At 35.3% G+C, this 24,133-nt stretch overlaps 1 protein-coding gene across 3 annotated transcripts in view; it reads left to right on the top strand.

Moving 5' to 3' along the window:
• Positions 1 to 24,133, top strand: part of mor (SWI/SNF- related protein mor) — a 74,340-nt gene that overhangs the window by 3,705 nt on the left and 46,502 nt on the right. For all 3 annotated transcript variants that reach the window (XM_081736038.1, XM_081736037.1, XM_081736036.1), the window contains exons 2-4: positions 9,937 to 10,056; positions 13,636 to 13,740; positions 23,108 to 23,276. In XM_081736038.1, the coding sequence (XP_081592164.1) occupies positions 9,937 to 10,056; positions 13,636 to 13,740; positions 23,108 to 23,276 (394 nt within the window). The remainder of the gene's footprint in view (positions 1 to 9,936; positions 10,057 to 13,635; positions 13,741 to 23,107; positions 23,277 to 24,133) is intronic.

Here is a 24,133-nt window from a genome sequence, read left to right as displayed (position 1 = left end):
TCCGAGAGCTACCACAGATGTCTCTTAAGAGCATTTAAAATCACTTTGGCACTGGTCCGATCTGGAAGACCGAGACCAGCTTTAAGGTCTTTCATGAAGTCAAAATCATTTTTCGGAGCGTGAGCAGCTAGTGTTGCCCCATGCCAGTATAAACAGTACAAAAGACATGAAGAGAATGACGTTTGTAACTCCCTTAAGTTTATTCGTAGTTAGATTCAGCTGTTTCCAGAGGAGGAATATCTTTTATCGTATAAATAGCCTTTGTCATCCAGCTGGCATGGTGGAAAGCGCCAGAGGTTTTAATGCGAACTCCTCCTTCAGGCTGTTCACCCAAGATGGCATATGAAGGAACCAGAAATTCCTTGTAATCGTCACGTGGATGTGCAGAAAATCAATTACATCATTTGGGATTTCAGGTCTTCTAAGGTCCCCGATTCCGATAATCTTTCCCTCAGATCAGGATCATGGAGTGCAGAATCGTTGTCAAGAGAATGTCATTGCTGCTTGAACCGAGGAAACAGGGAGATGCTCGGTTCCGAACGACTAGATTCGTAATTGAAGATGTAGGACAGAATGACTTTCAAAATGTGATGACGGCAGGCCATCCAGGATACCTGCTTATCCAACATTTACAGAATTTTGATAAAAGATCCATGCAAAAGGCCAGTATGGAATATACATAATAATTTCAAAGATTAACTTAAGTAAACGTTTTGGGTGGAGTTCCAAATTATGCTTAATCGAGTGTATATTTCACACACAGGCTCTAAATATCAAATGGAAGTAAGGCACCGTATGTCTCGTTATGTAGCTGGAACTTTGTATAAAACCTATTGCTGATGAACCACCTTAGTGCAGATACTGAATGAATGTCACGACTGTTTACGGTTACACACTCTTTAATGTGCAATTCTGTGTAGTCATCACAGGATTTTGCACGGTTCTTATCACTACTTTCAGAACTTGATAGATTTCAAATATTTAGGGCTTGCTAATGTAGTAAACGTTTCAGTTACATGCTAGGCTCTATTCCTAAAGTAAGCTGCTTTCTCATCACTCTTCCTTTTTGTAACTTTCAATGGTAAACAATCAATCAACTTACGATTTTCATTCAATTTCTCATAACCAAAATATAAATCAGGCTTATGATTACTTCCTGCAGAGTTTCTTCCATTTTCATTGTCATATTCATGACTGGTTTCTCTTTTCACCACAGACTTCCTACAGGATATGCACTCTTTACCAGTCATCAGTTCAGTGTACTCGTAATATTTTTTTATAAAATGAAAAATAAACTATTTCGAGACCCTTGCGTACAACCTTTGGATGTGTATTAAATGAGTGACAGTACGTTTTTTGGGAACATTCGAAATTTGACAGTAAAGAGCTTATGTGATGATGGCATATGTTTTCAATATTTGGACATTTATTATTTTCTACAATTCTTTATCTATTTCACTAAGTTCTGTGAAATATATGTAACATTTTGGGTGTTCTTCCTGTATACTTGGGCAGTCTTCTTTTAAGTTAAGTCCAATTGAGCACATATTCATTTTCATGTACCAGCAGTAAACACACAATTGTAAAATCTTAATAAATAGAGTTACAAATCGCATAGTGCTCTCAAGACATTCTCTCTCATAGAACTCCAAACAAAGACTGAGGTAAAAGTGATGAGTACGAACTTGAGAACTTGTCTGCACTTGCTGAGACCTTTCAGTACAACCAACCCTGTAAAATAAAATAAAATAGTAAGATGGGGACAACGTTATTAGTACCGAAACTGCAAACTGCGTCAGTTTTATTTTTAACCAAACCTAATATTTACTACTTAGCTGATTATTTGAAAAAATTTCCAAGGTATGACAGTTGTAACTTCAGAGGAATGGCATAATCTGTTGACGACACTAAAACTATCTATTTCCGTACATGTAAAATACAAAAATAAATATATAAATGAATAAAGTAATAATTGCAAAAATACAAAAGAAAAACACTTTTTATTTTTTTTAAGCATGTCATGTACGTGCCAAGATGAATGTATTAAAAAAAGTTCCATATTTGTAACTTTTAAGCACTGGTACAATTTGTAAAAACCCTAAAATTTGCTTTATATGCCCATTTTAATATTTGACAGTGTAACCTTTTGTAAGGTTTCTTAGGATCTACAGAAAAAGCGAAAATTTAGCTTTCATTTGACACCTAGATGAGCCCAATAACTTGGAAAAATAAAGAAGTTATGATAATTTTAGTTCCATGATACGGAGTGCCGCAAAGCGAAATTGACTCCAAATTCACATTTCTCAAAATTTTCTCCCCTGCTCATTTCTCATCTATAAACTGCGAAAAAAATAATAATTTAGCATAACTTCATTGGTATTTATGTATGAAAAAGTTTTGAATAGAATCTTAAGACATTGAAACACATTACCCTAGGTGATTTAACATGGAATGATCCACAACTCGATAAAACTCAAACACGATATGTGACAATCTTTTCATTTACCCACCATTTCCACATTACCTTTCCCATAAATGATAACAAGTGTACTTCTTCGCCAAATAATCCCTTTCGCCTCTCAGTATAGTGTTGCTTACATCAAAAACACTAACAATACCAAGTATTTTCTTAACTTCAACTATTCCCCTCACCTGATTTTCACTCTCTTCTTCACAAACCAAAATAGATTCTCCAATTCATGTGGTAAATTTTCTAAAATTGGTCCGGTGATACAGCAGTTAATCCGAGTTCTAGTACACTGGTCCCCCTCTCCATCAAGTTGTAATAAAGGTAGAAAACCGTGCCCTGCGTGGCTTTTAACCCACATTCATTCGCTGTCACTCGCTCGTCAATACTGTGTGAATTGAGCTGCGGTACAGAAAGGTAACATGACTATTACCCTATATGGGGAACTTGCGTTCTAGAACATTCCCTGTATTCTTCTGACTATAAAATAGTCCATAAAGAGGCCATGTTGAACTGAATTGGTATGTGAGTGCAATGTGCTAAGTCATGATCCGTACTCCGACAGGTAAGGCCTCGAGTAATACGTGAAGCATAATGTGTTTTCGCTATCTTTGTTTACATGGGTAAAACTGTTGCTGAGGCGACTGTTTTCTACATGCGCACTCCCGTGCGAAGTTGCTAGTTTCGCGGGTTAGATACAGTTGTTTATAGTGATGAGCAAGCACAGGTTGGTTGTTTTTTTGTACTATCGGTTTTATGGCATATGTGAGCGCACTGTATATATAGCCCTACCCATAGTGTTTACCGCCTTCTAAAGTGAACCTTCAATCCGAAGTGGAAGTCCTAGGAAACAGTATAAAAGTGTGCTCGAGGTGGCAAGTTTCTGGAGGAAGAAGTGCAACTCAAGAATTCATAAAGGGTCCCATAAACTGGGCTTCTACCGTAATTCATGAGTTGGTAGTATTCGTGTTTACAAAATTGTGTGTAGCATAACTTTATAAAGAAACATGTGGACCTATTGTAAATTTCCTTAAAATTACTCATATAGTTGTGTTAACAGGCAAGCCCTATAGTATTCAGTAATGTTATTGATGTGATAAATTTCCGAGTAGGACGAGATGGAATATTTTTGTTTTCATTGATACTTATAATCAAGTTTTACTGCTCGGTAACTTCTAGTACCTTTTGCTTTTAAAGGGAATTATTATTTTTTTTTAAACCTCTGTTACGAGAACACTTATAGAGCTGTAGTAATTACTGAGTCACTGGTATTTTTTCTATCGTTGGGTTCAACATGAAATTAAATGAACCAGTTGGTATCCTTACGCAGACATGAAACGTAGGGCTGTTTTAGAAGTGTTGTGCAACTGATTGTGTTGTATCTTTACAGCACTTAACCTGTGGTAAATGGTCCCTAAAGGCTGATACTACATCTAATCCGCTTGAGGGTACTGCAAAGCAGGTGGCCGTGCGAGAATGCGTCCGTACGGATCAGGCGCATTAGCGAATGTGTGTTGTCACGATTGAAAGTATTGCCATGGTTCGTTTCTTGCATAAGAATACAAATTGGAATGGGCATTGTAAAGTTAACCCAATACGGGCAAAATAATAGTACGTATATTTTCATTCATTGATCTTTCACAAATGAATTACTACGCATCTACTTGCCCCGAAATCAACTTCTATGAAAGAAATGTATGTCGAATACGTAGATTTGTATATAAAGTTCTCACCTACGTTTTGTACATTATAGTATTACCTATGTGAACAGGATATTCGTTTTTATTTGTGATAATGTATAGAACTTAAAATTACTGTAATTTTTAATAGCTTGTAATATCTTGGAATGAATTGCATCGGAAAAGGGTATTTTAATGATTAGGCCTACCATAAAACAAAGACCTTATTCAATTAGGAACATACATATTCCACACATCAGTATCAAGTTTTCATGTACATTGCTTTCTGTGTTTCAAAAAGAATTTCCGTTATTTTTTTTCTCTTGAAAGGTTTCCAATTACTTGTAACTTAAGAACTGGATTACCTCAAAACTAGAGATGCAAAAAAGCCGGCTTTTTTGGGAAAAAAACGAGAATTTTGGAAATTTTGGCTTTTTTCATTTCATGATTTTTCAATCCAAATAGCTTTCTTATAGTATATTCTATAGTTAGATAAGAATTCCACGACCTAAATGCCATATTTAGCTGTGTAATTCACCATCAAGATGGATGGAGCACATATTTTACGAATTAAAACTAACATGAAGAATGTAGTATTTGAGGACAATTTTACAGGCTATTTAACTTTATTTTAACTTTTGAGTTATCGACATTTTTTTTCTTCTCTAGATCATTTTAGTTTGTCATCCGTGTTTCATTTCTAAGAGCTTAGTATTCTAGCTTCTAGCACAAAAGTTAAACTTAACGTTTTTCTATATATCCGTCAAAGTATACGTTTTTAAATATGTCCGTCAAACCGTACTTCCACATTTCTGTTATACTGTAGTTGTGCAATGATTTAGCAAAAATTTTCCAGATACAACCTTGAATACAAATTTATACAAATTAGCGGATTTAGAAAAGTACTTTGGGAGGGGTTTCTCTATTTCGTTTTTTAAAAAGTCCTAATTTTATTTGGGAGGTGCTTGAAGTTTATGAGTACAGGCATAACTAATATTTCGTTTCGTTTATATGTTTAGCAATAATCTTCCGGATACAACCTTGAAGATCATTTTATACTGAGAATCAGTGGCGAATTTAAAAGTGTTTTGGGAGGGGTTTTCTTACTACTAATGTTTAGTTTTTCTAAACATTCGTAATTTTTATTTGACGGGAGCTTAAAGTTTATGAGAAAAGGCATAACTAATAGATATTTCGTTCGTTTTAGACATTCCGCAACTTTGGGGAACAGGCTTCAGTCCGAAAGACCGATCCCCTAACCTTCGCAAAACCGTCACTGCTGGTAATTAGTAATAATAACGATTTAAAAACAATAAGAAAGGAAGTCGGCCAACTCCTACACTCCTAGTCGGCCAGTACACGCACTATTTCTACATTCACAGATGGAATGAAGGAAGGCTTTGTCAGAATGGTCGAATGCTGGGTTGAATCCCGGACTTCCCGATAGAAGCGCAAAAGCCAACCACTCAGTCATGTTTGTTGTGCAGTTGTATTTAGCTTAACTTAAATATATTCCGTAGTCCTTTTTTTGGGGGGAGTTCCCTAATGATATGTTGAATCCCTCTTGTTAAAAAATCAGAAAACTAGAGGACTGGGTAAACCGTGATGTGGTCAAGGGCGCCCATGTTGTGGTTTCTAAGGAGGGGCAATTATAAGCGATGTTTCAAAAATAGTTTAAAATTTTGCTGTAACTAATGTAAAAATTCTATTGGATTTTCAATATTCTGAAGTACATTTTCCTCTAAGGGGGTAAGCGCCCCCTTGCCCCCTTCCTGATGGGCGCCCTTGATGGTGGTTATAAAAAACTTGGCTGTAGAATTTCAAGAATATACAGAAACAAAAGTTCCAGATGTGCAGCCTTTAATTGTATCATATAAATCTAAGTATTTCTCTTATGTTTTATTTTAATTTTATTTTGTTTCAAAAAGAGGGTATGGAATATTTTGCAGTAAAAATACTACATACAATTTTGCTAGTTATTTGTATATTTTTTCAAAATAAGTTTTTACTTTTAGGGTTGGCTCGTTTACACCAGCTGTTTTTTTTTTTTTTTTTTTTTTTTAAATAACTGGTTTAAACTACAAAAAATAAAAAGAACAAAAATGCGAATCGTGTGAACTTCATGGTGACGTTTCCACATGTCAAACCATCTGCATTAGTCTTATTTCCTTTTCACCTTTTAATCAAGGTATCCCATGTTCAATTCTCGGTCGAACCACAACCCTTCTTCCATGTGTAAACCAAGTAGCGGTTCGGATGTCACTTTAAGCGAAAGTCTTCTCCTTGATAACCTCGGTAAGGATGTTAAGCCTAAACATACGAAACGAAACCAAATTATATATTTCTGCATGCCTGTTGTTTTATAAAGAAGCCAAGGTTGCTTAAATATATTGATTGAAATTGTTAACATTTATCGATTGCCTACGTAGCTTCCAACATTAGCTTGGTTCGGACTTTCAATGATATCTACATACTAAATTTGTAATTTAATACCTCAGTTTTAGCGTACTGAATATAATACGTTGACCTTTAAATCTTACATGGAAAGCAATAACAGGATTTTCCCGTTATTGTTTTACATTTAAGAGAATGACGGGATTCTCCCGATGGCTAGGGCGGGAGTTTCTCAATTTAAGAAATTTACTGACCGGACTTCTTTAAGTTTATGGGACCTCTTCCAGCATAACCCTGTTGTTGCATAATAACACCAAGGCGAAACAAACTTATTTCTGTGAATATGTAATATAAATACATAAAGCAAAATATCTAAATCAAAAAACCTGGTTTAAACCTCAAAAAAGCCTGGTTTAAACTGCCCCCCAAAAACGGGTTTTTGGCATTTTCAGAAACAACCATGGTTCTTGCCAACTCTGCTTACTTTTGTATATAGGAGGTTTTTTTTTTTTATTATATACATTGGTTAATCCTTTGGAATTCATAATGTAAAAATGTTGAAGTAAAATTGTTTAAAATATCTTTTCGAAATTCATGGTTTATTTTCGAGGTTTTATATTATTATCGGCATCAACCACTAATTAAATGACTTTTTGTGTTATAGAGAAGCGAAACAAAGTCTGCTTTATCAATTTAAAGCAGAATTTTGAAAAAAGCCCAAAATTTCCCAAGCAAAAAAGCGAAGCAGAAAAAACCGAGTTTTTTTTTTCAAAAAAGCCGTTTTTTTTCCGAGCCCTTGCATCTCTACTCAAAACAGGACAAGCCCGTAGCCATATTTAGATTTAACAATTAATATTTGAGTATTTCTGCAGTCGTATATTGTGACGATTTAATTGCAAATTAAACTGTATAATGATTTCAAGAAATGGTTGTCACAACACACCAATGGTGTATAAAGGGTGACAAAGGAAAGAAATATGTCATCATACCAAAGGAAATGTACAAGAAATTTTTTTTTTTTTTTTTGGAAAACTAGAAGGAAATTCATACATTATATTAGAATCCAACTCTGCAAAAATTGTTGAATACCAATAAAACTATTTCCAAATCTCATATTTAAGACGATTCCACTAGCAAAGCCATGAAGATAACCTGATCCTGGACTACCTATATACTTTATGGCCTGCCAAAAGTACATAGAGCAAACTCCCTGTTAGACCAATTATCTCAGTCCTCCGTATTAATCGGCTAAATGGCTTGCAAACTATTTTACGAGTTCGAATATTTCCTTCACTCATTGTGTGAAGGATAACTTAGAAGTAAAACAACAAACATGAAATTTAGTTAATGCCAACAACGTTAAAATGGCGTCAATAGATTTTGACATGTACCCATCCATTCTTTTACAATTAGTTTTTGAATCAGGTACAACTATCCTGTAGAGTAAGAACCGTAGTACTTTCGAAGAGAACGAAATACTCATTCTGCTAAAATGTTCCTTAAAATATAATATCTTCTTCTCCGAAGGTAATGTTTACCACCAAGTTGAATGTCTAGCCATGGGAAAGCCATTATTGGCTAATCTGGTACTACATTCGGTTGAAAGTAAGTTTGTAAAAGAACTAAACCGGGTACAGTACACTATTATAGATATGGGGACGACGTACTTTTCTTGTACAAGGATAATTTACAGGTGGATTTTTTACTGAATGAATTGAACTATATTCGTAGTAATTTGAGATTTACGGTTGAGAGAGAAAAGCAAGGGAGACTTACTTATTTATTAAGAAGATATAACAAGAAGTCCACCTCAAACCTACAGCCGGTACAAGTACATACAATATAAATCTACACATTGTGCAAGTACCAAAGCAAATATCTGGAAGCCTTTCTTTTTCGTGTAATTCGACGCACCTCTCTAAAAACGGATGTACAGATTGAAATTGACCATTTATTGAGACTTGATAGTATGAATGGGTGCCCAGCCCCATTATTAATTAATTGCTATAAGCAGTTTAAAATGAATTTACGTTCCGATAGACCTAAAACCGACACTATAAAGACATAAAATGGGTAGCATTGTATATATTTTTTTTTTTTTTTTCAGACATGAATCTGCATTGAATAAGATTTATATGCATTAGTTTCCCTACAGCTTTGAAAACCTCCAAAACCTTAGAAAAGAATTACCTACTTTAAGGGTTTTTACACGGATCCTAATGAAAAATCAGGTATTTATGAAGTGAAATGCAGTTCCCGTGAGAATTACATAGGCAAAACCAAAAGAAATCTGCACGGCCGTATCAAGGCGCATATCAGGGATTCAAAAGCGGAAAGCCTGGTGTTAGGTCTGCTGCATGGGGACCAGAAGTTTAGAAGTGAAATAGAGATTCGTATTTGAGAATGTATTTATTCATTTAAAAGAAAAAAAGTTATATTTGGAAAAGAAATGGTTAAGTGATAAATGGAAAGCCGTAATTAGAAAATTCGCGTAGTATTAGCATAACAACGAAAATATAGTACGAGCTGGCAACCTTTCCGTAAAGAACAAAAGGGCGCATATGTCGACTCCGCCATTTTTCGGCTTGCATCACTACCGTTTGAAATTCAACCGTTGTACTTGACAAAGTGTTTTTCGGTTCATTCTTCTCTTGGTAGGTCCATTCCATTTTATTCCGGTGATGTTTTTATTTTCATTCTTACTGTTTTATCCTCCGTGACCAAAACTCCAGGGGAGAGTCGAAAGCTCAGAAGTAGAAATAGTAGTCAGGAATTACAGAAGTCTCTAAGTAGAATGATAAACTGTATAGTTTCAACTTTAACTTGTAGTGTAGAGCGAACCGAAGGCTTGGAGGGAACAACTAGTTTACAGTATAACACACAAAGAGTGAAAAAAATAACTGACTGGACCGGGACTCAAACCCAGGACCTCCGGCATACCGTGCCGATGCGTTTAACCACTACATCACCCAGTCCGCTTGCCACAGCAGGCACTCACTCGTGGTCAGTGCTCTCATCTCGGACCACGTGGGTTATACCACAGACCCCTGCTGTGATTGGACAATCCTGTGTCCATATACCGAGCGGACTGGGTGGCGTAGTGATTAACGTAGCTCATTGTCATTAACCTAACTAACATTTAAAGTACAGCATTCACCTTGTCTCCTAAAATGATCATTCCTATGTATAATTCGGCCCTTTCTGCTACGTCTAGTTGCTCTTCTTTACTTTCATATTCATCCTTGAAGATTATTTTCTTGAAATGTTTGAAGATCTTAGGATCATTTGGAATTGATCAATAATGTTTGGATTTATTTAATTATGGATGTGATCCTACGGCAGCCGGTAACACAAACACTAGAATTTATCTGATTATTATTATTTATTTTATTTCAGTACATACAAACTGATCCACCAACGAGCAAAGGATTAGCTTCATTAGTAATTCAGTTGATACAGTTTCAGGAAGACAATTTGGGAAAAAATGTCAGCAAACCTCCTCTTACAAGATTACCTGTAAGTATAAAAGTATTTTGGTACAAAAGCTATCTGTCAGTAAGTACGGACTAGTAAAGTACGTATTATATGTCTCATACATTGTAGATTTGTTGGGAACAATATATAATAGATAAACATTTTTATGAAACGTGGATTTCTATAGTGTGTAATTTGAAAATATTCTCTATTGTTGCGCATCAAATGTTAGAGATTTGATAATTTTCATCTTGAGTTATTTTTTTCTTCTAATATTTTTTGATACTAAGAGGCAAATTCAAATAATTATCCTTAAATTCCGTTTTTTCCTGTATCCCAGTTCAAGTCTTGATAGGGTATGGTGATGTATCGCAATTATGTGTACATACTGCTTATATTCCAAAATATATTTTATTTCAATTCTGACAAATAACATAATAATTCTATGCTACTTCTATATTTGTGTGAATAAGAAGAAAAATATTAAAACCCCATAAAAGAAATTCGAGATTTCCCCAGCTGCCAGAAGTGCCCCAAACTGGAGTGTAATAATGACATAGTTTCCTGACTTATCATATTTATATTGCACTGACTTTGGCAGTCATAACGCCTGGCATGGGCCTGGTTTCGCCCTTTAAAATTGTGTTTTTAAATGTTCTATAGCACTGCTTATACTGCAACTATGAATTAAAACTCCAGACAGTAAAAACAACCTACAATTTGCTTATTTTGCAGAAACAAATAAGAACAATTTAACTATGAAAACTGACAAATAGATTTTAAAACTCTTAGGCTTCAATTTATTTAAATATTTACAGTCTTTGCATATTTTGGAAAATGTAAATAGCTTTTATGGTCAACTGCATTAAGAGACTTACTAAGGACACAACGTAACTAGCGACTTCTCAGTCAAAATCTGAGTCCGGTTCTATTGGAAAAGCTTACCTATAAACTCATTTGTACATTTTCCCTGCCATTTCACTGTCTTGTACTGTAAATGATTTATGTCCATTTAGGGTAAGAGGATGAAACAAAATTCACTTCACTACATTAATATCGAAAAGAAATTTCTTAAGGTGTAATGTAGGTATCTTTTATGTCACAGATATTTGCAAAGACATCCAAATTCACCAGACCTTAAACAGTGTACCAATAAGTATTGTTTTGATACATTTTCTTCTTCAAATTTTGTATTCTTGCTAAAAGAGAATGCTGCCGTAATTGACTTATAACATAACAAAATGGGGCAATTACAGCCCTCCTATTCCTGGTAAATTGTATCATTTATTTGATTATTTTTTATAGTGCTTTGAAACATGCTAAAACTACGTACATCACTAAAAATATTTTTAAAAATCGCTGCTTAAAAATTAACGCTTGGCAAAGTGTTAAGAAATCCCCGTGCTGTTGATGGAAGCAGTATTTTTTATGACGTATAACTACAGAAACATTTTTTTTTTCTAATTGCGCTTGGCTCATATAGTGTTACGCGAAATAACACATACACTGATTTGAGTTATAAAACTGAAATACATAAAAATTGTAGGCCCTTGCCGTAGTTTCCTCACGTCAAGTTGTATTTTGTTGTGAATATTGAGAATTGATGCACTCTTGGCTGATGGACTCCTATTTGTTACGTGTTTTATTTTCTCTGTACTCTTATATAAGCATCTTTTTTTTTTTTAATCTTTTTAACTCGCGTATTTGCTATATAATATATATGTACCTAGCTTTCTGGAAAGAGACGTTATATTCAAATAAATCCAATTCGATTGTAGTATCTAAAATATTACAACTTTGCGAGTATACATCCATAAGTTCGTAGAGAAATCTTCTGACTAATAAGTTGAAACACCACACGTAAATACACCCTGTTTCAAAAAGAATATACATATTTCGAATGCATATATTTATTAAACTTTAAGTCAAACGAATATGAAATTTTACACACATATTTACGAACCTCTCAAGTTCAAATTACAGATGTTCAACGACACGAGCAATATCACATCGATACTCAAATTCCTCCCATACTCTGGTAAGCATGTCCTGCGTCACTGATGTTATGCCAGTGCGGATCCGGTTCTTCAACTCTTCCAGGTTCTGTGAGAGTGGTGATACATAAACATTGTCTTTAACAAAACCCCACAGGAAGAAGTCACCGGGTGCTAAATCCAGTGACCGTAGAGGCCAGCTGAGACATGCTAAGTCGCCAGCTCCTTGACGACCAATCCAACGGTTCGGTAGAGTTTCATTCAGATATTCACGCACTTGGTGACTCCAGTGAGGGGATGCCCCGTCTTGTTGAAATATGAAGTTGTCTTCGTGCAGCCTTGGAAACGACCAGTTTTGTAACATAGCGAGATACTGCTGACTGTTAACCGTGTTTCCATTAAAGAAGAATGGGTCGTAAACAGTTGATCGGGATATCGCACAAAACACATGGACTTTGGGCGAATCTCGCACATGTTCAATGACTGCATGTGGGTTCTGTAGGCCCCAAATTCGAAACTTTGTTTGTTTACCTGACCACTAACACGGAAAGTCGCTTCATCACTGAACACGATGCGTTGTGCAAAAGTGTTATCATTGTCAATAGCATCCAGAATATCGTTACAAAATGCCACACGTTTGCGTTGGCGTCATCAGGATGCAGAGCTTGTAACAGCTATAACTTGTACGGCTTCATAACCAACCGATGTCTCAAAACACGCCAAATTGTTGTTGTCGGCACTCGTAACTCCTGACTGGCACGATGAGTTGATTGTGAAGGACTACGTTGGAAAACAGTTTGAATTCGTGCAACATTTTCTTCAGGAACACGAGGGCGGCCAGAACTCTTTCCTTTACAAACACATCCTGTATCTACAAACTGTCTATACCATCTACGTTCCGTAACAACCCATTCGGAGGATCACTTTGGTACCTCAACCTGAGAGAACACAAAATGATTTCTGGTGCGGAGTAGCCATTTTAAACATATGACGGTTACCAAGCAAAACAGAAGACAATTGACATCTAGCGGCTATTAATATAAACTAGACTGTGTATTCGTTTCTCCAATAGCCAAGCCGAGGCGCAGCGATCAATAGTTTGGACAAAATAATTCTTCGTAATACGTATATTCTTTTTGAGACAGGGTGTATCTAAAATACTAATTTTAATTTGTGTTAGAAATGACTCGGTAATTGTAATTAAGCACATACTTCACCTGTTTTACAAAATCTGCGTTTAAAGAATTCCCATTCAGGATAAAATCAGGTAAGTTAAATAATTCTAGTAAATATCGAAGGTAACTGATGGAGACTGGAAATGTTGCCTAAGCTGAACATGATTCCATTTAAAGAGCCTATCATCAGATATATATATATATATATATATATATATATATATATATATATATAAAAACAATTATACTGTCGTTTATCGGACGATCTGTTAAAATTTTAATATGCAACTTACAGATCAATTGTCAGATCTGACAGTTTTCAATTACTCAAGTTTCCGAGCATTCTTCTTGAAATTATCCTGAGATTGAATTCATTATATTCTAGCGACAATGTGTGTGAAGTATGTCTGTTTTGTCACATAATTCTCACTTTGATTTCTTTTTACTTTTAGATGCGATGTTTCCTCGATTTTAAACCTGGAGGAGCTCTGTGTCACATTCTTGCAACTGTTTACAAGTTCAAAAGTGACCAAGGCTGGAGAAGATTTGATTTCCAGGTTTGTTCTTATTCATTTTTTTCTTGTTAATTCCTTTAGTCAATAAATTTATGTCCTCTACGCTAGTCTAGTATGCGGGGTCCCAGGTTTCATATAACCTCAGTGTTGAAAGGAACGTTTAAGTCTAGTCCATATGACGAATGACGAACTGTTTTTGTTACATTATTTATTTCATACTCAGTTGTGCCCCCCAAATATCTATATCTGCTTTTGAATTCAACATGACTGTTTTCCGCAACTCTGTGACAGGTCTAGCTCGCTTTAATCTATGGCAATGCTAGTGGGTAATCGCTTCATTCCGTCCACGGAAAATAGATGGCAGGTGAGAAGAGATTTCCGGAATATTTTGCGATTTTGAATGCACGTAAATTAATTCTTCGAAATACAATAAATAAATAGTAATTATTTATACGAGTAATACTATAGATTTATTCAATGCATTATAGTTGCACAAATCAACAAGAAAATTATTGGATAGTTCCACTTTTCAAAATGAACCGATTAGAGTGAGCCTGCAACTTGTTGCACAATTTGGTACGTGCCACTTTTTCTTTGTACGAAGATGGCAGCGAATCTTAAAGGATGTCGTTGTTTCGAACTCCGATGAGAGGTGGAAAAATTCAGTGAAAATTCTTACGTTACGTAGTAGAATTAGGTTTTGTTAAAGTGAACATTTTGCTTACTATTGGTTGCCAGATTAAAAATATAATCACACACAATAAAACGACACAATACAAATTCTAAAAGTTGAAGTTATTGTTAAGCATTACGTTTGTGTGGAATATGTAATTAGTTTGAAAATTATTCAAAAATCTTAGTCAAAAGTTGATTATTTTCTAGTATTTCTTATATTTATAGAATAGTGTTTTCGGAAGCTTGTAATTTAATAAACTCATGTTGCTGAAACTTTCTCGTAACAGTATAAAGCATTCTACATTATTAAGGGTATTTAGTATATTTGTGTGTTGCTCCCAGCTGTGCACTACAGTGTAACCATATTTATGATATTGGGGGATAATATCTTTACTTTGTAGCGGGAGTATTCACTGGGCTGTATTGTGTCTTTGTAGAAAATTTGTAATGAGCTAGGGTGGAAAGGGTCACTTCCGGTTCTACATTTGTCTTGCTTTCCAAGGTAGCATCATAGCTAACCTGTAATAGTATTGTAATTGTGAGTACTGGCAAACTTAACTGTGTTATGCATATCACTATGTATTAAAGATAAGGTAAGGTAATCCTTGTTTAAAATCTTATGGTCTCCCTTATACTTTTATCACGCTCAATGAATCAGTGATAATGCTTAGCTTAACAGTGGCTCATCGTTTATTGGCACGTTTTAACACATCGCTTAACTATTTTTTAAAAAGAATTCACATATTTAAACGTAAATAATGCAAGTAAGGCTAACTTCAGGAATTAATCTGGGACGTGAGAGATCAGATAACCTGGAACTCATTCAGTAATCCTTCATTACACTGAATTTATACTGTCACTTAAGAAATCTTTCTCTTGTTAATAACTCGTAATTTAAAGTTTGAAACCTATTGTTTTCTAAATCAACAGTTTATTGTGAAATTAATAAACTGGGAAAGGGAAAGAATAGCATTGTTAATTTAAAAAAGTAAATAGCACAACAGTTTAATTGTTCCTCTTTCATTGAGATTTATAAACACAGTTATGTTTGTTCTTTCCTCACAACGAATGGTAATCTATAAATCGGTAAGTAACCATGGTAACAAAGGAAATAAGATGTATCATACTTAAAGTGAGAACTTGTGATAAGTAGCTGGATAGTTGAAGTTTTCTTAGATTTTTTTTCATTACGCTACTTCCCTATTAAGGTAAATGCCCAAATGCCAATTGCTATAATCGTTCGTTATTGCACAACTACATTCGTACAATTTTATATATATATATATATATATATATATCCAACCGACCAACAACAAACTTGTGCGTATGACGTATCTAGCATGCAGAGCACTTCATATACTTAACACACTATCACGCATCTTCCTCAGTTAATAAGGATAAAGTTAGTTGAGAACGGCTTTATCTTAGTGAGAGCCCCCTTACATGTAGTTTATTTTACCTATCATTTATAGGTTCAATTAAGTTAATCTTTTTATGAAATTTTTAACAATTTAAGCCGAAACTTGTTTACTTCTAAATTATCTGAAATTGTAGCACAATGATATACGTTACATAACAACTTTTTAAAATTTATTTGTTTATTTTTAAGATTCAGTCATGTTTTGTTGGAACACAAATTTCTCAACAACAAAATGATGCACACATTTATTGGTCCTTTCACTTTCATCATAAAAACAACTATTTTTCCATATATTCATAGGATTCTGCCTCCGTTTTCAGAGGGAAGTTGATTAAATTTAATACAAGTAAAGAATTTTGTTGTGCAAGAGGAAGAAAGTACAGATGTGTTCAAATTATTAGACTGTCTCGAAAAATGCAAAGTTGATGTAGGAGTCCTAATTTCAGAGTTCTAGAACATATAATTTAATGGTTAAACTACCAATATGGGATCCTTCATTTTTTTACTGTACAGTTGAAGTGGTGATATCACTGTTGAACAGCAGATGGCATTAGTGGGAAATAGTGAGTGTTGTTTCAGTTGTAGGTAGCTATTGTGCTTCCTATCAACAAGTTCCAGTCTGCAGTGTTGTGGTTGCTGTTGTAAGAAGTTAAACATTCAAAGCGCTTAGCAGTTCGAATGGGCCAGTTTAAAATGATCATGACGTGTTTCGTGAATCAATCTTTTATTCTGTGAAGTCCTGTAATTGCAGCATAATGGAAAAAGCAAAAGGATCATTCTCCGCGCAAAGTGGAAGTTAACAAAATACTTCTGGAAGGAAGATATACACGGTGACACATTGCTAGTAGAGTTGGGATAGAACAGAAGTCTATGAGTAGAATCTCTGTTGGAATGAACAAGAGCCAAAATAGGGTTGGGAAGTGTGGACGAAAACCAAAGCTATAGCTAAGAGGTATCAGAAAACTAAAATGATTGGCTCTGGGAAAAAGAAGTGCAACTTTTAAGAGACTTAAAGCATAAAAATGGCTAAGTATGCCGCAGACATTTGGCCTGAAAGTGTTCTAAGAATTCTTTGTGCCGAGGGAATAAAAGCACGTGGTCAAGAAAGAAAACAGAAATTAGAATCTATTCCAATCATGTCAAAAATGCGCCTCGAATGGGCACGAGACTTAGAATATTGGACTGCTGACGATTGGAGAATAGCGTGTTTCAGTGATGAATCGTGTGTCTTCGTGTCTGATGAATTTTCACAATATGTGCGACGTCGACCTGGGAGGAATTCAAGTTGGAATGTTTTAAATAAACCGTGAAGCATCCTACTTTACTCATGGTCTGGGATGTGATCTCTGTCTTCGGGTCTGGAAGATTGTATATAGTAGAGGGGACAATAAAGCACGACCAATACCTACAAGTTCTTCAAGAAAACTGCTTTCTCAGACTGCAGTCTGGTTTGATGATGTACAGTTCATCTTTATGCATGATGAAGCCCCATGCCACCGTGCCAAAGCTGTGACAAAATTCTTCCAGAACAACGAAATTAGTGTTCTTCCGTGGCCGGACACTAGCCCTGATATGAACCGATTGAAACCCTTTGGAGTTTAATGAAGGAAAAGCTAAAGAAGAAGAACACTACAACCAAACATCAATTGATCGAGGAGATCAACAATTTGTGGTATCATGATGCTGAATTAAAGGCAAAATGTGCTAAACTCGTACATAGGATGTCAATAAAGACTAAGGGATTTCATACAAAATATTAAGCTTTGTGTGAGAGAGAGTATTCCATTTCACTTTTTGTTTCCAATTTGAATATACATACTGTATAGTAATTATATTTTAATATCATGTACGCATTTGTTTTATTGATATTGAAAAGCATATGCACCCACCCACTAGAAATTAAGACAGTTACAAGGTAGTAATTTGGACTAAGTTCGAACGTATTGCTCACGTATTTGGTCTAGGAATTAATTCGTGCGGTTGGTACGCACACATTGAAGCTGTAGTACAAACACAAAATACATAAATACCTTAAGAAAAATATTGTCCATCGCTAGCCACCACTTTCGCCCATCTGTCAGGCAATGTACGGATTCCGTGGCGAAAGAAGTCCTCATCCTTGGAAGCGATCCAGTCAGAGACCCATGTTTCGATATCTTCTGAAGAAGTAAACCGCTGTCCAATCAAATCGTTGTTCATGCAATCGAACAAGTAGTAGTCCGAAGGAGCAACGTCTGGTGAATACGGCGGGTGGGGTAAAACTTCCCATCCGACATTTTCTAAATAGGTTTTGACCGGTTTTGCGACATGTGGGCGAGCGTTATCATGTTGAACAATAAGTTTATCATGTCTGTTCTCTCATTCTGGTCGTGTTCTGGCCAGAGCTTGCTTCAAACGCATTAATTGTCGTCGATAAAGTTCTCCATTCATAGTTTCACCCGGTTGCAGCAGCTCATAGTACACCACACCTTTCATATCCCACCATATGCACAGCATAACCTTTGCACAATGAATATCTCGTTTTGGTTGTGATGGACCTGGTTCACCTGGTTTCACCCAGGCCTTTTTTCGTTTAGGGTTCTCGTAATGGATCCACTTCTCATCACCCCTAATAATTCGATGCAGAAACCCCTTTCTGCTCTGTCGTTGAAGCAGCAATTCGCAAATGGTTTTTCGTCTTTCAACGTCTCTGTCTTTCAATTCATGTGGAACCCAATGTGACATCTTTTGAATCATTCCCATGGCTTTCAAGCGTTTGGAGACTGTTGTTTGATCAACGCCTAATGCTGCTGCAAGTTGTTCCTGCGTTTGACACGAATCCTGCTCGAGCAATGCTGTCAATTCTTCGTCTTGAAATTTTTTTGGCTGTCCAGCTCGCTCTTGGTCTGCCAAGCCGAAATCACCACTTCTAAACCGTGCAAACCACTTCTGACACGTTCGCTCAGCTAGAGCATGTCACCATACACTTCCACCAAAATACGATGATTTCAGTCGCACTTTTCTGCATGTTAAAGTAATGCAGCAGGACACCCCGCAAAAACACTTCATCAGGCACAAATTGCTCCATGTTCACTTAACTACAAACTGGTGTTGTTGACGCTTTAATCCACTGCCCTATACTAAGAACGATACGCGATGACAGGAGTTTGCAACACATGTGTGGATACACGGAACTGTGGGACGCTCCGTTCGTTGCGCCATCTCTTGTCCACCCGCACGAATTAATTCCTAGACCAAATAATATTGTAAGAACAGTAAAATATTCAGAAACTGAATGTTGAGTCTAACAATTTGAACACGTCTGTAAATAAATATTGATTTTCTATCTCAGAGCTTTCTCACTTGATAACATGAAAAAACTTCAGATTTTCGCGAATTTATAGTCGACGTTTTAAGGATAAAATTGATGGTAAAATGATGAAAGAAAAGGGAAGATAGACATGGGAAAAAGAAATCATTAGTCCTGTAATGTACAGATCATTTCCTTTTCAAATTTCCTGGCAGAAAGTTTCAAACAGCGTAAACCACCAAGCTTTTGCTTTGAAATTAGTGTGTATGTGCTTAGTACATCGCTGGTTTGCTGTTTTTTCCTTCAGATGCCTCACCAATTGCCCACATGAGTAAACTGGGAGGTTGTGGAGGTTTCAATAAATTTGCATAGCATGTTTGAATATGGATTACAATGTTCATTTGTAGTAAACTAGGAAAGATTGATATAATCTGAGTAAGCATATGATTAAGACGACGGGGCTGGGTTGAACTGAATTAATAAACTGACACTGGGTAATTTCCTTACTATAGTTATTCGTGAGACACACATGAAAATCAGTAAGAGTATTATGTTACCCGTATTAAAAATATTCGGCTTTCCATCAAAGAATAGTACTCAGCACTAGAGATACAAGTGCTCGGAAGAAACCCGTCTTTTTTGGGGAAAAAACTCGTTTTTTTCTGCTTCGCTTTTTTGCTTGGGAAATTTTGGGCTTTTTTGAAAATTTTGCTTTAAACTGATAAAACAGACTTTGTTTCGCTTCTCTACAACAAAAAACTCATTTAATTTTAATTGTTGATGCAGATAATAATATGAAACCTCGAAAATAAACCATGAATTTCAAAAAGATTTTTTAAAATATGTAACATATTTACATGATGAATTCCAAAGGATTAGCCAATATATGTAATAAAATTTTAACCTCTTATATACAATAAGTACTTTAAAAAAATGGTACACAAATAACTAGCAAAATTGTATGTAGTATTTTTACTTCAAAATATCACACACCCTTTTTTTGGAGCAAAGTGTATATATATACGTAATAATCTGTTACCACTTATCAGGTGCTTTGGATCTGCAAAATCGGTAAAGCTCCAAATTCTGTAATGCACTGACTGTTCCTTAAGCTTGTTCAGAATCGGGAAAGTATCGAAATTTTTTGTTCAAGGATCATATACGTAATAGACAGTTCATCTGAGCGTATGGTTTCCTATGCTATAGAATATATAACCAGCATCACGGTTTACCCAGTCCTGAAAGTTCCTGAATTATTAACAAGAAAACTCAACTTTTTTTTTTTTTTTTACACACACACACACACAAAAAAAAAAAACTATGGAATACATTTAAAAAGAGTGGAAGAATCAATCACTGTTCCAATTCACAAGAAAGACGACAAAATTTATTGTAATAATTATCGAGACATTTCTCTTAACTTTCTATTAATAAGATTGACCCCATATGTTGATGAAATTATTTTAGATTATCAGTGTGGATTTAGTCGAAATCGACCAGATATTTACCATTCGACAAATACTCGAAAAGAAATGGGAGTGTATTACCTATTACATCAACTGTTTATTGATTTTAGAAAGGCTTACAACTCGGTTAGGAAGGAAACATTGTACAACATTCTTACAGAATTTGGAATACCGAAAAAGCTAGATTTATTAAGTGTTTAAATGAATCCCAGAGTAAAGTCCGAGTAGAAAAATGCGAGCTTCCACGTCGAGATCGGCCTGAAACAAGGATATGCGTTATCACCGTTATTATTCAGCTTTGTTCCGGAGTACGCTATAAGAAAAATCAAAGATAGGAACCAGGGCCTAGAGTTGAATGGTATGATATGGTGTATGCTGATGATGTAAATCTGATAGGAGAAGAATCGAAAGAAATATAGAGGTCTTATTAAACGCTTGCAGGGACATGAGTAAATACAGAGAAATCTAAATACAAGGAAGTTCACAATGATGCGGCAAATTATGAATGCTTTAAAATATCAATTAATACTTTCGACATAGTGGATACTTTCAAATATCTTGGATCAGACCAAAATCATACCCACAAAGAAATTAAATGTAGACTGAAATCAGGAAATTCTTGTTATTATTCATTCATTTCAAAAAGTTTTGTCGTCGCGAAATCTGTCAAGGAATTTAAAGCTTAAAATATATAAAATTATAATCATGCCTGTTATGCTTTATGGTTGTGGAACATTGTCGCTTACGCTGAGGGAAGAACGCAGACTGAAATTATTTGAGAATAAAATTCTAAGATGAATATTTGGACTCAAGAGGAACGGGAATGTGGAATGGCGGAAACTTCATAAGGAGGAACTACATAATTTATAAGGTTTACCAGACATCGTTAGAGTCATCAAGTCTAGGAGGCTCAGGTGAGCAGGTCATGTAGCCAGAATGGAAGAAAGTAGGAACGCTTTCAAAGTTTTAACTGGAAATCCAATCGGGAAACGTCCATTAAGAAAACCTAGGCCCAGGTGGGAGCACAATATTAAGATGGATCTAGCAGAAATAGGAATACAGAGTAGAAACTGGATTAAATTGGATAAGGACAGAAGTCAGTGGAGAGCTTTTGTGGCCATAGAGAAAGAGAGAGAGAGAGAATACATTTAAGTTAAGCTCAACTGCACAAGAAACATGAGTCAGTGGTTAGCTTTCGCGCGTCTATCGTGAAGTTCGGGATTCAACCCCGCATTCGACCATTTTGACAAAAGTTTTTCTTAATTCCATTTGTGAATGTAGAGATAGTGCGTGTACTGTGAGTCCTGGCCGACTTCCTTTCTAATCGTTTTTAAATATTTGTTATTACTAATTACCAGCAGTGATGGATTTGCGAAGAGTGTTAGGGTGGGGATGTCTTTCGGATTGAAGCCTCTACCCCGAAATTACGGAATTTCTAAAACAAACTAAATATTATTTTTGCCTTTACTCATAAACTTCAAGCTGTCCTCAAATAAAAAATTAGGAATTTTTAGTAAAGCTAAGCATTAATAGGAAAAACCCCTCCCAAGATACTTTTCCAATCCGCCACTGATTATCAGTATAAAATGGTCTTCAAGGTTGTATCTGGAAGATTATAGCTGAATATACAATCGAAACGAAATATTTGTTATGCCTGTACTCATAAACTTAAGCTCCTCTTAAATAAAAGTTAGGAATTTTTAGAAAAAACAAACATTATTCAGAAAAAACCCTCCCAAATATTTTTCTAAATCCGATACTGATTATTTCTGTCAAATGGTATTCAAGGTTGTGTCCGGAAGATTATTGTTAAATCATTGCACAGCTACAGTATAACGGAAATGTGGAAGTACGCTCTGACAGATATATTGAAAAACGTACGCTCTGATGGATATATTGAAAAACATAAGTTTAATTATGTGCTAGAAGCTAGAGTACTAAGCTCTAAGAAGTGAAACACGGATGACTAAAAAGAAATGATCTAGAGAAGAAAAAATGTCGATAATTCAGAAGTTAAAATAAAGTTAAATAGCTTCTAAAATTGCCCTCAAATACTACGTACTTTATGCTCCATCCATCATGATGGTGAATTCCAGAGCGAAATATGGCATTTAGGTCATGGAATCTTATTTAACTTTAGAGTACACTATAAGAAAGCTATTTCAACAGAAAAATCATGAAAATGAAAAAAGCCAAAATTTCCAAAATTCTCGTTCCCCACCTCCCTAAAAAAGCCGGTTTTTTATGTGCAAAAAACCATCGATTCAAAAAAGCCGGCTCTTTTGCATTTCTACTCAGCACTAGATATTTTAGCATGGTGTAATTTCGGGTGAATCTGGCTCATGTTATGTATGATTAAATAGCGTATTGTTGTATTACCAGTGTTGTACTGTACCTGTAGACTTTATATTCGAAATAATTTCAAAGGTCCACGGCTCTTTTCGCCAGTTGATGTACAGAAGAATATAAGTTAGTACAGATAAATTCACATTGCTAAAGATAGTATTTTTTTCTTCTTTCTTTTCCTTTGTTTCTGTATGGTTTCGTTCTTCCTTACAGTCACCGTCTCGAATGGATCGCAACGTTGAAATGTTCATGAATGTGGAGAAGACCTTGATCCAGAACAAATGTTTAATTATGCCTATTGTTTATATCAAGTCAGATGTTGAAAAGAGCATAGCATCAAAAATAAAAGATATTATTAAACGGCATCAAGGATCCATAACAGGTACGTAATGCTATTTTATTTGTGTCATTAATTTCAAATTTGTTCTCTATACTGTGTATAGGTTCTTTAAATCTTAAAAAGTTGCAGCAATAAACAAGTATACTTATGAAGAGCAATTTCGAATTTTGGATATATGTAATGTTAATTTTGTTCATACTAACGTATTATTCTTATTAATAAAACATTCTCACTCCCAAGTGGGTTATTGGTGTTTCACACAAGTTTTTACTAGTTTGTGCCGTTGGCATCGGCGTCCTGCCAATCATTTGGTTTCTACAGTGCTTCCCTCTATGCGGTATGATTAAAAAAAAAAAAGAAATTCATATGATTAGTACTTGGCAAACTCGTGGGGAATACATTAAGTATGTAGTTGTTTTCTTTTGTAATTAACAATGTATAATGTCGTCGTCCATGCATTTATATTTTTTAACATATCAAATATTTTATGTAATGCAATTGATATTTGTGTTTTAATGTCGAATCACTCGAAAAATACGTTAGAAAAACATTGATTTCGGCGCTGAAGACTGGTTCGGTTCCCGGCTGGAGCTCGTGTAGTTCGGATCTCATGTTAAGCTGTAGGTCCACGTCTCATATAGATTCGCTGTTTTAAGGGACGCCAAATCCAATCCAATCCAAATTATTCAAGTCCCTGTTAGCCAGTGTTAAACAACTCAATATCGGATTGAATGCTAGAAATATTATGCTTTTCAGTACAAATTCTTTTGTCAAACTGATTAATTCAAAGCTTTTTCACATGTTTGATGGAAGATAATCCCGATGGTCAATAAGGATGTTAATATGGAACATTTAGTAATACGTTTGTAATATTGCAAAGGTCAAATTTTTCGTTCTAG

The sequence above is a fragment of the Thermobia domestica genome, chromosome 13, assembly GCF_964235325.1.
Source record: "Thermobia domestica chromosome 13, izTheDome1.hap1.1, whole genome shotgun sequence".
In the NCBI taxonomy this organism is placed as follows: Eukaryota; Metazoa; Arthropoda; class Insecta; order Zygentoma; family Lepismatidae; genus Thermobia; species Thermobia domestica.
This window is presented reverse-complemented; position numbering and strand designations above follow the sequence as displayed.